Source organism: Cyprinodon tularosa, unplaced genomic scaffold, assembly GCF_016077235.1.
Source record: "Cyprinodon tularosa strain WSP-4 unplaced genomic scaffold, ASM1607723v1 ctg381, whole genome shotgun sequence".
Classification (NCBI taxonomy): Eukaryota; Metazoa; Chordata; class Actinopteri; order Cyprinodontiformes; family Cyprinodontidae; genus Cyprinodon; species Cyprinodon tularosa.
Window position 1 is genome coordinate 117641 of NW_024039098.1, and position 16194 is coordinate 133834.

Sequence of the window (16194 nt, forward strand, 5' to 3'; positions counted from 1 at the left end):
TTTGTAAATTAATGAAGATTTTAAGCAGTGCAGCACTTGAGTGAATATGAATAAAATATACAGAATTCAGCTTAAATTATCACTGGAGAGTGAAGTGTACGATCAGATTAAAAGGTTTGTTTTCTCTACATCTAGTGGGTTTTTTTTACTGAGCTATACTTCTTGTTTGCTCTAGTTAATTTTCCTGATTTAGTCCCAGTTTTAGTCCAAGTTAAATAATTATTGCTCAGTTTAGTTTACTAATCTCCTGTTGGATTTTAGGAATAATTGAACCCAGAATAACTAAACTAAATTCTTAGCTTTCAGGTTTGTCTCACAAAGCAATAGGAGGTCCACAAATAGAAAATTAACCATTACATTTTAATTTTTCTAAAGATCCGCCACTCAAGAAAAGACCAACCACATTCAGAGAGGATGTGCAGAAGGACTCAGTTACCTAGGATTGATATAAGAGGAACCAGAGCGATGTTCTTATTTTATTATTACTTATCTTATTCATTTATTCTTATTTTGGTCCATTGAATATGTTTAAAAACTTAAATTCCATCAAAGCTACCAAAATCAGACATCCACAGAAGTGCTGTCTTGTGTCATGCAGAGTTTTTATAGAATCTACAGCCTCTTAGAGGGTCTGCATTGTTGTTTAGCCAAATGTAAAAAATAAAAACTAATAAGACAATAACTTAAGATTTGTAATCGTTAGTAGGGTTGGGAATTGAAAAGATTTTCATGATTCCGATTCCCTTTTCGATTCTATGAAACGATTCGATTCTTTATCGATTCTTTTTTCGATTCCAATTTTGGGGAAAAAGGAGAACAAACAGTTTGATTATCAGCATCAACTTTGTTGCACAATCTTGCAAACTCAACAAGATCAAGATGTCCACAGGAAATGTGAAACTGGAGTAACGTGTTTAAATGAAAAATGAATACAAGAACAAACTTAATAACCAACAATGTCTAATAACAAATGATGGGATAATAACCTATTTTAAATAACAAAAAAATACTAATTATAAAACAGTAGTAGGGAAAATTAACAGTTCTTTTGCAGAAAGATGAGCATATCTACTTTTTCTAGAAGGATACGGGATCTTTCAGCGCTTATGGTGTCTCCAGCCGTGGAGAACACCCTCTCAGATGGGGTGGAGGAAGCCTGCACACAGAGGTAGTTTTCAGCCAGTCCAGATAGCAAGGGCAGCGTATCTTGCTTGTTCCACCACCACAGTGTGGCGCTATCCCTGCAGGGGATGGAGGGCAAGCTTTTATAGAGCTGGATTTCCTGATCTACCCTCTGGGCTAAGGAAAGACGGGGCTTTGATTCACAAAGTGACTGCAGCGCGTTGTCTTCATCCTCCTCCTTTACTTGGTGTGGCGCCATTTTTTTGCTTTCCTTTTTTGCCTAGTCACCTTGTTCTTGCTTACTGAACGCCGTGTGCGTAACTTGCGTAAAAAACGTGACGTAAGTCGTGCTCCCCAGAGCCGGCGCTTTAGGCTCTGGTGCTGCGGGAATCGAAAAAAGAATCGTTCAGCGAGCTGCCAAACGATGCCATGGAATCGGAAAATACGGAACCGGTTCTGAACAGGAACCGGTTTTCGATTCCCATCCCTAATAGTTAGCCTATTAGCAAATATTCACACACAGCGTACTTTGCACAGGATTCGGTTTCAGTGGTTCCTGTATCAGTGCCAGTAATCCAATAATAACTTATTAGTTCCTTTTTGGTTATGTTACTTGAACCTCATAGAATAATTCATTAACAGTTGTGAAATTCTTAGTTTACAGTATATTTAAGATGCAAGTATTTTAATAGTTTCTGCTTTACTTCAGCTCTCTGAAAAATCACCAAAGTATAGAAAATAATGCATATGGTGTGAAAAATTTCAAAATTCTTTCAAAATCTCACTCTAAGGTTTGCTGAATGTTATTCAGCACATTTTAAAATAATAATAAAAAAAACAGCTGGATATAATGTGATTTTATTATGACTTTATCTGAAGAGTTTGACATGAATTGCTTTGATTTGGCTAATTGTTGTCTGTCTGTTTGTTTTATTCTCACCTTACAAAAGCTTCTGTTTGTCTCTCAGCTCAGAGTTTTTACCCACAGCTTCGTATTTTTTCCCCCCAAATGTTATATGAGCTCTGGTGTTATTTGAGGTCAGGGGTGATGGATGTCATTTTAGCCCCGGTCTCTTTGTTATTATCGGGTCATGAACCCTGACTTTAACAGAGACAAGCAGCCCTGCAGGGCTTTGGATGTTGCTCTGGGCTCTGACCTCCTTGATGACCTGCAGATGGAAGGATTTTAGTTCACTGCGGTTCTGTGGAGCCTCAAAGCCTCAGACTTTACTTTTTAATGCTTTCTTGACTTTGTCTCAAATCCATTTTGAAATATTATTGGATCGATGCAGGTTGTGCTGCTTTTAGACTACTTGCTTTTATTGAAAGGGTTTTATTTTAGAGATTTGATTGATTTTTAATAATCAAAAAGCACAAATGATGTTTAATAAACCAAGATTAACAAGTAAAAAAAAAAAAAGATATCTATAAAAGGACAAAAACACACCTGTTAACGTGTTAATATCACACCCTGAATGTGTACAGTTTTAATTAAAAAGTCCTGGCAAAAAGTTTTAAAATTAACTTTTAAACTTTTTGATCTTTATTTTACATAATCATACATATGTGCAGCAGGCTGCTCAGTGCTACTGTGGGTAGCACAAGAAGGTTCTGGGTTCGTTTCCCTATCTTTCTGCATGGAGTTTGCATGTTCTCCCTGTGCATGCGTGGGTTCTCTCCGGGTACTCCGGCTTCCTCCTACAGTCCAAAAACATGACTGTTAGGTTGATTGGCTTCTCTAAATTGTCCTTAGGTGTCTGTGCATGAGTGCTTGTTTGTCCTGTGTGTCTCTGCGATGGACTGGCGACCTGTCCAGGGTGGACCCCGCCCATTGACATTGGAGATAGGCACCAGCACCCCTCGCGACCCCACTCGGGACAAGCATGTAAGAGGATGGATGGACGGATGGATGGATGGATGGATGGATGGATGGATGGACGGATGATGCGGTCGCTTTATAGGACTGGAGGGAGCTGAGACTGGGGGGGGGGGGGGGGGGGCAAAGCCCTTGATTTACCAATCAATCTACTTTCCCGCCCTCACCTATGGTCATGAGATCTGGGTAATGACCGAAATGACAAGATGGTTGAAATGGGTTTCCTTCGCAGGACGGCTTGGAGCACCCTTCGAGATCGGGTGAGGAGCTCAGTTACCCGGGAGGAGCTTGGAGTATAGTCAGGAGTGAGCTGAGGGGGCCGGGGCATCTGTTTCAGGATGCCTCCTGGTCGCCTCCCTCTGGAGGTGTTCCAGGTATGTCACATTGGGAGGAGGCCTTGTGGAAGACCCAGGACCGGCTGGCCTGGTGTCGCCTCAGGGAGCAGCTGGAGGAGGTGTGTCTGGATCTGGAAGTCTGGGAATCTTTGCTTATATGCTGCCTTCACAACTGGCCCCCCGGATAAGCGGAAGAAAATGGATGGATGGATGGATTTGTACTCGCCAAGCTTTCGATACTTTAATTTAATTTGACGAACTGGATCTCCTCGAAGTTCTTTTTTTCTGTTTGGTGCGATCGCAATTGTGGATCTTGACCTGGCCGGACCGGAGCAAAAAATAGCTTGGCTCTGTGTTTTAACGATGACGAGGAAGGAGACGTGCGGAGGAGTAGCGGTGGATGTGGAACAGTTCTCATTGATTAACATGACAGATAAGTACTTTGCACGACGTACGTGAGCAGAGCGGATGTGGAAGCAGTCCCACTTGACCGGTACCAGGTGCAATCTGATTGCCTTGGTTATCTGCCCCACCTGATTGACTAAAACATCAGCTCACATTTAGTTAATCCAAGCAATTCCTGCAAAATGAATGTTGGATGCAGAAATATTGAGATACTGTGAGTAAAATTTTGCAAGATGTTATGCATCTCTAAATTATCTGGAAATGTTATGTGTGTGTTCCTTCCAATTAGTTAAATTAAATGAATTGGTTATTACACTGCAAAAACAATCTGGAAACGAGTAAAAATGTCTTAAAATTAGTGTATTTAGCATAATTCAAGCAAGTAAATAATAAGATTTGCCAATGGAATGAGTATTTTTACTCTTAAAATAAGATAATTAGATAATATCCACTTGGAATAAGACAACGCAATTGTTTTTTCTTATTTTAGATATAAATTGCCTTATTCCATTGGCAAAGTGTATCACTTAACTGCTTAATTCAAGACAGAAATGCTCTTTTTTTTAAGAAAAATAAACTTACTTAGATTTCAATTTTTTGCAGTGTAAGATTTGAAATAATTCAAAGTTATAAATAAAATGACTAATCTACAGAAAACCATAAGAGTTGGAGTTAAAAAATGATGTTTTCAGACTGTGCATGAATCATAAACTGTAGAGGCTATATAACCTCATGTGGAAATGATGTAAATTTTGCTCTAAACGTTTCAGATTAGTCTAAACGCAGGCTTTGCTAGGAGCTAAACCGAGACAGGAGAGCAGGAAATATTCCCAGTGGGTTCCTTTCGGTGGTGTAAGGATGCTCAGTAACTTCTGCCTCTGGGCTCTGAGCATGTTGGATGTGGAGCTTTCCTGCCGCTGCTTTCGGCTCAATAGGAGCCGCGTGTGTCTGTAGATGGACAGTATGGTCGGACCGGCACAGCTGAAGGGGAATCAATAGAGCACAGCGGTCTCTGTGATCTGAGCGGGTCTCTAACTCTCACTTTCCTTCCCTTAGATTATCTCTCAATCCCTTTGCTTTCATTCGTCCCCTTCTCTCCGCTTCCTCCAGATCTCCTCTGGGAAAGAGGCATTTGCCATCTCTTCCCATTTTTCTTCCTGTGACACTTTCACACACTACCACAACTCAAAGTAGAGCATCCATGCCTGCTTCTGTCTCAATCTTTACTGTCTCCTCTCCTTTATTCATCTTTCTGTCTCGTTAGCCTCCCTCTCCTTCCCCTGAGTCACTGCTTCCTTTTCCAATCCCTAGTTCCTTTATTTATGCCTCCATCCTGGCTCAATCCGTCACTTTCTTGTTTCGTTTTATCACATTCTTCGTCTTCTTTCACTGTCCTCTCCTCACCTCTTGTCCGTCCCTTCTGAGAACGTCAGTTTTGATTCATCCCTGCCTTGCTGTCGCCTCAGAGTCGAGCGAACAAGAGGACAAGAGCACGGATGCTTCGGGGGACGTCGCACCTCAGAGCAACCCAGCAGAGGCCCCAGCAGAGGTGACCCAAGAGGACGGCCAGTCCCCGAAGATGGTGGTCCCCAAACCAGAGGAAAATGACGAGCTTGGACCCCTGCCTGACAACTGGGAGATGGCTTACACTGAGAAAGGAGAAGTCTACTTCATTGAGTGAGTTTCATCAGTGTTTACTCTCTACCACGTAGAAGTTTATATGTAGGAAACAGATTCCAGTTTGTTTTAAGCCGGGCATACACTGTACGATTTTTTTAAATCGTTGCCAGCAGCTACAGCTCAGATGATGACGAAACCGCAGGGTTTAGAAGTTCACATCTCACGATGTTTGTTCTCACCCTGTACGACCCGACGCCCTGATGCGATCTACCTGCTCACACTGTACGTCTAAAAATCAGGTGGGACTCCACTCCGCAGTGAGATGGCGCCACTTGTACTCGTCTATCCGGAAGCCACTAGAGTGAAACTCGCTACCTTGGCAATTTGTGCATATTTGTGCTGAAAGCCCTAAAAAGAAAAAGCGTATTTGGACAAAGGCTTGACTGAGCAGACACGGCTACTACGGTTTGTCAATTTTACAGAAATAACTAAATTTTACTCGCACCTCCGCCATGTTCTGGGTTTTTATCTGAGAGGAAGAAGAAGAATCCTTTTTTGCGCACTGAGAGATTTGCCCACACTGCAAAAACGATCTAAATATGAGTAAAAATATCTTAAATTAAGTGTATCTACCCTTAATTTGAGCAGGTAAATGAGATGATTTGCCAATGGAATGAGGATTTTTACTCTTTAAATAAGATAATTAGATAATATGCACTTGAAATAAGACAATATACTTGTTTTTTTCTTATTTTTAGGGATGCACGATATTGGGATTTTGGCCGATATCCGATATTTTAAAACTCATGTAGCCGATAGCCGATATCGATACCGATGTTAAAGCTGGACAAAAATAAGTAGTCATTGAAAATAGCAGTTTTGTTATCCATTTCTGACACTTTGAAAAATAATATACTCAAATATATTTTCATATGCTGATATCAAATTGATTTTTAAAAAACGCGGTATCGATCTATTTTACTTTCAAAATCTCGTGAAATTTCATCGTTCTGTTACAAACTATGGTGATATTTTGCAAATTCTTGTGAGATTTTGTTAGTAAAATAGATCGATACCGCGTCAATTATCAACATATAAAAATATGGCAAAATTTTGTGAATTTTCGGGGGATTTCGTAGCATAACGATGACATATAGCAATATTTCATTAGTAAAAGAGATTGATATGGTGTTTTTAAATGGCAATATATCAGCATATGAAGATATTGGGATATTTTAATGTATCATTATTTTTTCCCTCGTCTTTAGAAGTTTTTAAGTCTGTAAAAAAGTTTTTGAGGAAGAAGAAGAAGTAGTTTTGTTTTGTTTTTTCTAGACTTTAGAAACTCAGAAGCTGATCAAATATCGGGTTAAATATCAGTGGGGTGGCCGATGTCCGATATTCAGTTTTAAGGCCGATACCGATAGGGGGCCGATTATATCGTGCATCCCTACTTATTTTAAATGTAAATTCTCTGGTTTCATTGGCAAAGTCTCTCCCTTACCTCCTTAATTCAAGAAGAAATTCACTTATTTTAAGAAAAATTGACATATTGAGATTTAAATATTTTGCAGTGCACGACCACCTTACGACGGCCGACTTATTTGCTCCGCATATCCATCTGGAAACCTTCCGTTGAAGTAATTTTGGGAAGGGGTGAAAATACTGGTTAGCTGATTGGCCTATGTTGGTGATAGACGGGCCAAATAAACCAATCAGATCAACGCACCATATGACGTACTAACAGACCGACGACGAAAAACACAACCACAAGCCAGGCTACTCTTGCTGAAACCAGTCGGGAGAAGAGTAAAAACATCTTGTCCTCTGAGAAAAGCCTCCAGAGCAGTGTTTTGCTCTTCTTTCAGTGAAGAAATACTCTGTAATTCCGATAAAACTTGCTCGATAGCCACGCTAACGCTAGTTTCATCGGCTGAAGCTGCCATGTTCTTTAGACTGAACTGTCGCGCTTCTCGTTGCGTCACACCTCAACCCGCCTCAAAGCCAACGCTGATTGGACGTTCGTTTGGTGAACGGCTCCAAATTTTCTTCAACGGAGAGTCTCCAGACTGATTAGCGAGTGAAATCTTGAAAGCTCGTGAGATCAGGATGGTCTCATGAGGCTATCATTACCCCTGTACACCACATGATGCATGATCAGGCTGAAAGTCGGCCCGATCGAAAAAATTCTCGCACGAAAAAAAACGGAAAATCAGCCTGGAAAGGGCAAACAAATCGTACAGTTTATGCCCGGGTTCTTCCTTCCACTTTTCTTGTATCATTGTGGATCTTTGTTGCTCTTCCAGAGTTACATCGAGCCTCTTAGCTGCCTCTTTGGTGAATCCAGTTTCCTGTCTAGGGCTAGGGATGGATTCAAATGTCAAGAATAGATTTAATTCCAATTCTCAAGATTTATAATCGATTCTACTGATCCAATCTGTCCTAATCTGACCTCAGACTGAATAGTTTCTATTAAAACCTTTTGTTTTTTGGGTCTACTGTTCAATATACAGTAATACTGTTGCAGCATTTTAACACATTCAACAGCAAATTAATGCAAAGTTACAGTATTCAGCTGCACATTTAAGGTCACTTTGCTTTAAAAATTGCACAGTTATCACTGTTTACATAAATCCCTAAACATGGAGGAATCTTAAAACTGAACTCATTCTGTGGAGCGCGGTGGTTTCTAAAGTTTTCCCACTGATCCCAAATATTTGATCATTTTTGATCAAATGCTGCTAAAACATGGGAGCTAAACACAGAAAGGCTCACAATCCTGTACCTCACTAGAGATATGATAAAAAAAACATAAATGAACGTTTCTCTACCCATTGGTTTCAACTCTATAGCATTTTTATTTCACAAAAGTAAGATTCAGGTTAGAAATATGTCAGATTTATTTTTCTTCTGCACATTAAGAATGTTCTTTTTCCTGAGCTACAAAGGTTGGATTTATTTTAGATACCTTGCAAAAGCATTCAATGTTCTGCTGAACTATCACCGTGTTTAATGTTTGAGAGCTGAATAGCAGCAAATCTGCGGCTATTGATTGGTTGAAATATCTTACATTCACTCCATAATAACACCATTTTGGGGTTAATAAATACGGTTCAAATGGAAAGAGTGAATTTTCAAAGAATGAGATGGAAAAAGTGGAACTAGAGAAATAGAAAGGGTTTTGGAGGACCCACTTTGATGCTGTCCTTGCTCGGCCTGTGAGGTAGATGGACAAACTCTATCTTACCCACAGTTTTTCAGCCTCACTGAGTTACTTAGTAATAATCCATCTCAGAAAACAAATAGATAAACTTCTTACTGTTTTTTAAATGTTTAAAAACGCTGTTTCAGATGTCCAGACATTTTTTCCTGACTTTCTGAAATATGTTTTTGCATACATTAAAGGGGAACACTGTTTTTTTTACGTTGGCCCCCTTCATTTGATCTTATTCCATCATGTTCAACTCACCCATATTAGTTTTGTATTATTTGGAGCCGTTCTGAAGATATTCCTTTAGGTTATATCCAGGTAACATCTTCCTATGGGCGACGACTTGAAGGCACAAACTAAACTGTTCATAATTTATTCAAAATGTCAGAAATAGTGTTTGTTAGGCTACTCTGTAAAGCCTAAAACTCAACCCTATTTCTGACGTTTTGAAATAAAAAAGCTTCCTGGATGGGAATCAAATCGTCTTTAAACTTAGAAACAAAGTCCAGTCGATTGTTTTTTTTAGTTTTTTGGAATGGCTATAATCTGGATAACTGGGCATCTTCACAAGCACAACTCTTATTGGAATTATTGTAGTTTCACAGCTTAAATTGTGTTGCCCTTTGAGTTAAGCTCATCACCCAGAGGGCATAATTAAAACAAAGCTAGTTTTTTTTAAAGTAAGCCATGTCATTTTTCATTTTTTATTATGAAACGAAAGAAAAAAAAGCATAAATAAATCAGATATGGTAGAAAAACTGATATTTTTATGCTACATTGATCCGCCCTACTACTATCTCTTCTAACAGAAGGTCTCCTCTCTTTTTCATTATTAAGATTTCTGACAGTAGTAGTAAAGGTTGTCTCTTTACATCACAAATCCTTGCCAACGATTTTAATATGCTTTTTTTTTTTTTTTTTTTTTTTTTACAATGTCCTGTCTGGCAATGTGGCAATAAGAATAATTATATCTATGCCAAAAAGAGCCCAACAGATTTTGCTTTCACAAGTGGAGCAGTACGGCTATCGCCATATTGTTCCGCTGGATTTATCCATATAAATATCTTTATTATAATTCATGCAGGGAGTTTTACAGATTATATGGACACTGCAATGTAAGAACAGAAAAGGGAAAAAAGGAGAAAAGATGAAAGAAAGAGGAGATAAAAGGGAGATAACGATAAAATGCTTAAGTTATATTTATTTGACTGAAATTCTTATGTCTGTCAAGATCTATAGACCAGATGATTTTTATTTGGATACATGTGGTCCATCAATGAACAATAAAATCAAAGAATGACTGTATGACATTGTCCTACACGGATAAGAGAAGTAAAATAAATTAAACCTGGATTTTCCACTCATGCTAACAAACATGGGTCTGTATACTTGTCTAGATTTTTTCTTATTCACCCCTATGAATGTGAAGCACAGCAGCATTTTATGAATGACGAGTCTTTTTATCACTCCGGTTAGAAAAGAGTGTCTAAGAAAAATCTAATTATCGTTATCCCCCTGTTAAACAGGAAGCCATGGACGAATAATCAAATGTTCTTAGACAGTCTGATGGATTAGGAGGAGGAAAAAGGAAAGTATTTTATATATTTTCATTGAATCTTTTTCCGTACAGAATGAATTAGCTCCAAATAAATATCATTTTTTAATGTTTTCTTTTCATTGCAGTGATGTGCTACTATAACTACAGATTAACTTAATTTAAAGCTTTTTGTACATTGTCACCAGGGGTTCAGATAAATGTTTAGGAGGATTAAAATGTTAATAAAATGAATTCCTGTCTTAATTGTTTTGGTCTAATTTAACACAGAAAGGAGGAGTTCATATGCTGTAAAAACTATAGATGTTTCTAGTTTATTCGCCAATAAATACACAAGTATGCTGTAGACGGTTTTAAATTGACACTATTGTTTTTATTTTTTCGTACTCAAACAGTTAATGGTCCGATTTTTGTTGTTTTTAGCACGCTGCCCTCTGCTCCTGCAGTCGCACGGAGGGAAAATATATGGATGCCTGGTGGTTTAATAAGGATTTAAAGTTCCCCAGAAATCCAGTCTTACGTTTTGAACTATGCTGTAAAAATCTCATGGCAGTTGTTATCCCTCTACAGCTGCAGTAAAACTGTAGGTGAGCCTTTTAAACACAAGAATAACAGAGTTGCTGTGTGCTTTTGAATCGGTGCACAGGGATTTCCATCTGCATTTGGTGACTGCTTCTTATGCATTAGTAATAAAATTTAAATAGACTTTTTTTATTTTTTTATTGTCAACAAAGGTTTTGTTTTATGATGAGTGATTTTATTCATCAGGATAGATTTTCTCAACTGCATACAGTAGCAGCCATTCAAAATGGCCCTTCCTAGTCAAATTCCACCCGAATGGCGGCCAACTTCCAGCCACTGGACTGACCCCCTTCTTGCATATTTTTTTACTCTGATTCCACCCTTTCACTGAATTACAGGGTCTGACCAGGATATAACGCTTCTTTTTAGGTTTTAATGTCCACAAATCATGACAAAAACAATATTTTAGTACAAAGATTGATGTTTAAAAAGGAACTGTAGGGGACCTAACCTGACTCCGCCAGATGGATTTGCTCTGCATATCCATCTGGAAACCTTCCGTTGAAGTAATTTTGGGAAGGGGCGAAAATACTGGTTAGCTGATTGGCCTATGTTGGTGATAGACGGGCCAAATAAACCAATCAGATCAACGAAGCAGATGACGTACTAACAGAGCGACGACGAAAACACAACCACAAGCCAGGCTAGTCTTGCTGAAACCAGTCGGGAGAAGAGCAAAAACATCTTTTCCTCTGAGAAAAGCCTCCAGAGCAGTGTTTTGCTCTTCTTTCAGTGAAGAAATACTCTGTAATTCCGATAAAACTTGCTCGCTAGCCATGCTAACGCTAGTTTCATCGGCTGAAGCCGCCATGTTCTTTAGACTGAACTGTCGCGCTTCTCGTTGCGTCACACCTCAAACCGCCTCAAAGCCAACGCTGATTGGACGTCCGTTTGGTGAACGGCTCCAAATTTTCTTCAACGGAGAGTCTCCAGACTGATTAGCGAGTGAAACCTTGAAAGCTCACAAGATCAGGATGGTCTCATGAGGCTATAGGGGACCAGCCAAGGACCCATCAAGGAAAATGGGGATATTTTGAATGGCTACTAGTGTTGCACCAATACCAGTATCGAGCAGGGCGCCGATCCTGCACTAAAATGGTGGTATTGGTATCGGCGAGTACCAACAAATAGGGCATCAATACCGTTTTGAGAGCCATAAGTTTATTCAACTGTTACGTCCCCTGCCTGAGTCTAGGGGTGTAAGGGACCAACATAAGTTTAGACAGTGAATAAATGAGTAAAAAGGCCATTTTAAAAGTTTGATTCCACCATTTCTTTTGAATAAATTATGGTAAAAGCTTCAGGGAGAGCCCAAGCCAAAATAACAAACAAAACAACCCTAGAGAAAAGTGGACTTGCCTAACTCAATATGAAACCAAAATATACAAATTTAGAAAATAACCTACCTAACCAACACAGAAACAGGAGAAAACTGGGGTTAAACAAAAGGTCAGCTCTCCCCTACAAAAACCATCCAAGCAGGTTTACATGGTTGCAATCCTAACCACCCCTTTAGATTGTACAATTAACACGGAGGTGTATGGCAGACAAATGGCTAAAAAAAGCCCTGAATTACTGCTTCACATGCCTTTAATAGTCTACAGGTGATCTTGATTGGTATGATGCTCAGAAAGCAGCAGCCAGTCTTAAAAGCGGAGCCTAAAAGAGAGCAAGGTGTTAATTGGATGCAAGAACAAAACAACATCCATCTTGGGGATGTAACACAACTATTGTCACCCATTCCAGGTAGGCAATAAAAAGTTCTACTGGATTCACTTTGTATTGTCTTTTCCCGCTTCCCAAAGGTAGGCAGCATATTGACAAAGCCATGATGCCAATTATTTTACATTCAATTAGTATGCAGTTCATCATATATACACACACACATCAATTTCAAATAGATGGTATCGGCCAATACTGCACAGCGAATATCGGTATCGGGGCCAAAAAATGGCATCAGTGCAACACTAATGGCTACTGCTGTAACTGCAGAAAAACTTGGATTACTTTACTACAATATTGCTTCCAGAGATGGGAAGTACTCAAGTAGATTTTTCTGATATTTTTACTTTACTTTACTACTTATTTTTATGGCGACTTTTTACTTCTACTCCTTACATTTTTACACAAATATCTGTACTTTCTACTCCTTACATTTTAAAAAATTGGCTCGTTACTTTAGTTTTGAATCATTTCAATGGAGTTACCGTTATTATTTTTCCCGTCATCAATACCAAATTCAATCTAATTGGATGGGAATCTACGTTGCATTTGTCGCACCACTACAAGATGAATCGACAGATTCGGCGGTATTCATTAGCGGCAAATCATTGCAGCTTGGTGGTGGTGGCGTTAGCATAGTAGCATGGACGACGAGATGATTGAAAATGAACACAACGGAGATCTAGTCCTATTGGCAGACATCCATTTAAAATGTAGGCAACGGCATGAAAAAAGTGGTTTCTACTTTTACTTTTATACTTTAAGTAAATTTACAAGCCTGTACTTTGTTACTTTTACTTGAGTAAAGAAGTTTAATCAGTACTTCCACTTTTACCAGAGTATTTTTTAACACAAGTATCTGTACTTTTACTCAAGTGCGGAAAGTGAGTACTTTTGCCATCTCTGGTTGCTTCGCTGGCATTGGCCGCCGCTTGAGATCAGTTCATCTACATCTCTGAAAGGGAAGCAGCTGCAAAGGATCGACAGTTAAAGAGGAAAAAGGTGATGCTGACTTCAAATAGTAAAGATTTAGTGGGAGGCCAAGGAAGCGATGAAGGCTGTAGGTTTTTTGACTGTAGATATAAATAGACGACAGGAGTAGAAAGAAAGATGAGTCGACAAAAAAAAACAAACAGGAGGACAGATGGAGAAAAATCAAACAGAAAGCAAACACATAAGCTTACCTTGAAGAGCATCCTGTCTCAGCTCCATGTTGAAGGGGGAGTTTCATTTGCTGCGTTTATCTTTAATGTGTGTCCATGTTCTCTGTTTTCTTTATTTAGCCCTGGGGAAGCCAGCATCCGTTACATCCTTCAGATCAGAGAACTAGACTTAAAGCTTATATGTATTTGGGGTTTTCAGTCCTAACTTGTTTTTGAATTGTTTAGCTGTGAGAGTAAAAATAAATATAATACATATAATACAATCAAAGATTGTATATAACTCTAATTATAGCTACTTTAATAGTTTTTCATATATTTGTTATAGGTGATTTTTCATTACACTGCAAAAACGATCTAGAAATAAGTAAAAATGTCTTAAATAAAGCGTATTTACCCTTAATTTGAGTCGGTAAATGAGATAGTTTGCCAATGGAATGATAATTTCTACTGTTAAAATAAGATAATTAGATAATATGCTCTTGAAATAAGACAATGCAATTGTGTTTTCTTATTTTAAGTGTAAATTGTCTTGTTCCGTTGGCAAAATGTATCTTTTAACTCCTCAATCCAAGAACAAATACATTTACTTGAAGAGAAAATTACTTGTCTAGATTTCTTTTTTTCCAGTGTAGTCTTAAGGTAAGATAATTAGATAATATGCTCTTGAAATAAGACAATGCAATTGTGTTTTCCTATTTTAAGTGTAAATTGTCTTGTTCCGTTGGCAGAATGTCTCTTTTACCTCCTCAATACAAGAACAAATGCACTTATTTTTAGAAAAAAATTACTTACCTAGATTTAGATTTTTTGCAGTGTAGGTAATTATCGTTGATGATGTGTGAGTTTATTACACCCTAATAATAGCTGCCTGTTGCATGTCAGAACCAATGTTTTCCCCAGTAGTTTATCTAATTAGGACAGTTTCTCTGCCAGAATAAACAGTAATCGTCTTCATTCTGCATGTGGCAAAGATTTGGGAATGGAATGAGCGCGGCGTCCTTGATCTAAGAACAGAGTGTAATATTGTGCAAATGCTGGAGTCATGGATGTGTCCTCATCTGCGTGTATGATGTGATGATGTGGCAGATTGAAATATAAAATGCTTCTCTACCTGTTTGTCAGGGCCACTTCCTGAGAAGTTAGCCCGCTTGGTAAGCAGCCGCCTTCTGTAAATCAAAGCAACTTCTCTGATCTGAATTTCTACCAAAATCTTTTGCCAGTTATGAAGTATTATTGAGAGAATTTGTCCAAAGTGATTTATTTTCAGGAAAAATAACTGGAGAGAGAAAGCCTCAAGGTGGAAACACAAAACTTTCCTTTAACAAGACTGAGATTCTGCAAGTTTCTGTTATAAAAAACCCAAACTAATGACTCATGACCACATGCTTTCCCTCAGACCCCTCCAGATGTGTTTCCACACATGCATCTTTGTTCTGCTGCAGAACTATCTCATTTTTCCAAGCTCCACAACTGTGCATGAAATATATCAAACCATGAGCACTTTAATAAAGCCATGAAATCTGAACAGGATTATTATTTAACACATTTTCTAGCAGTACAATAGAAATAATGTCAACGAAATTGCACCTTTTTTCTGTAAACATCACCTCCTTTATTCCCTGCATAGCTCTCTTTAAGCTTAACTGCTCTGCTTTGTTAGAGATTTGCAGATTATAGCTGTATTCTTAAGCAGGTTTGGTTTTAAACATGAATAATTGTTTTTAGCAGTACCTTTTCTTTGTTTAGTTTCTGATTTTCTTTTATATTTATACAGTCGGTGGTAATCAACACTTTCTAAGTACAAAAGGTTCTACTGTAAGCTAATTGTTAGCGCTAAGCCTCTTCAGCCTATTGTTTTGTTTTTGTGGTTATTTGTTTATGCCGCGGTGCATCTTATTTCTTTAAGGCCAGTACATAACCCACCACAGTGGAGAGATTTGTTGTCTTACTCGAGGTTGAGGGAACAAAACAGTCCTTTGTGGCCGGGGCATTTCATCCTCTGCAGGAAATCAAGTGCACGGCTCCTGGGAGCTCATCATAGGGCCCTTTCACTGCAGTATATGACAGTGTCGTAACCGCAAGCACTTAAAATTTCTGAAGTGTCCCCAAAATAATACATCAGGCTACAGAAAGAAAATTACTTTATTTTGTTTCTGCAGCCCAGGGAGGGAGAACAAGTTTCTCTGTGTCTGCAGAGACCTCCCTGCATGACCTGATAGGCTTTCTATGATTTCCCAAAAAAATGTTATAGTATAGATTTAAATTACTAGATTTAAAAAAACATATATATTCAATTATATTGTATAGGCTTGTTAATGTGGTTTTAACCCATGACTGAGGCTCAATCCCTTTTTGTAGGCAAGAGAAAACTAAACTCGCCCTCATTCAGCCAGCTGGCAGGCAGTGCACAGATACAACTCCAGTGATGCCATATAACTCCATGAAAAAGAAAATTTAACTATTGAGTTATGATGGACTATATTATTGTGTTGTTTTACACTAACCTTTTTTCAAACCACGTTCATCCTAAAATCAGAAACAGACCAGTTCCTATACAATATATGAAGAGTTTAGACTCTTTAAGCAGGGCTCGATGTTAACCA

The 16194-nt window shown here is 38.5% G+C and overlaps 1 protein-coding gene across 1 annotated transcript in view; it reads left to right on the forward strand.

Annotated features, from left to right (window-relative positions):
- Nucleotides 1-16194, forward strand: part of LOC119791157 (membrane-associated guanylate kinase, WW and PDZ domain-containing protein 2-like) — a 172715-nt gene that overhangs the window by 20755 nt on the left and 135766 nt on the right. The window contains exon 3 of the mRNA XM_038297085.1: nucleotides 5205-5415. Within this exon, the coding sequence (XP_038153013.1) occupies nucleotides 5205-5415 (211 nt within the window). The remainder of the gene's footprint in view (nucleotides 1-5204; nucleotides 5416-16194) is intronic.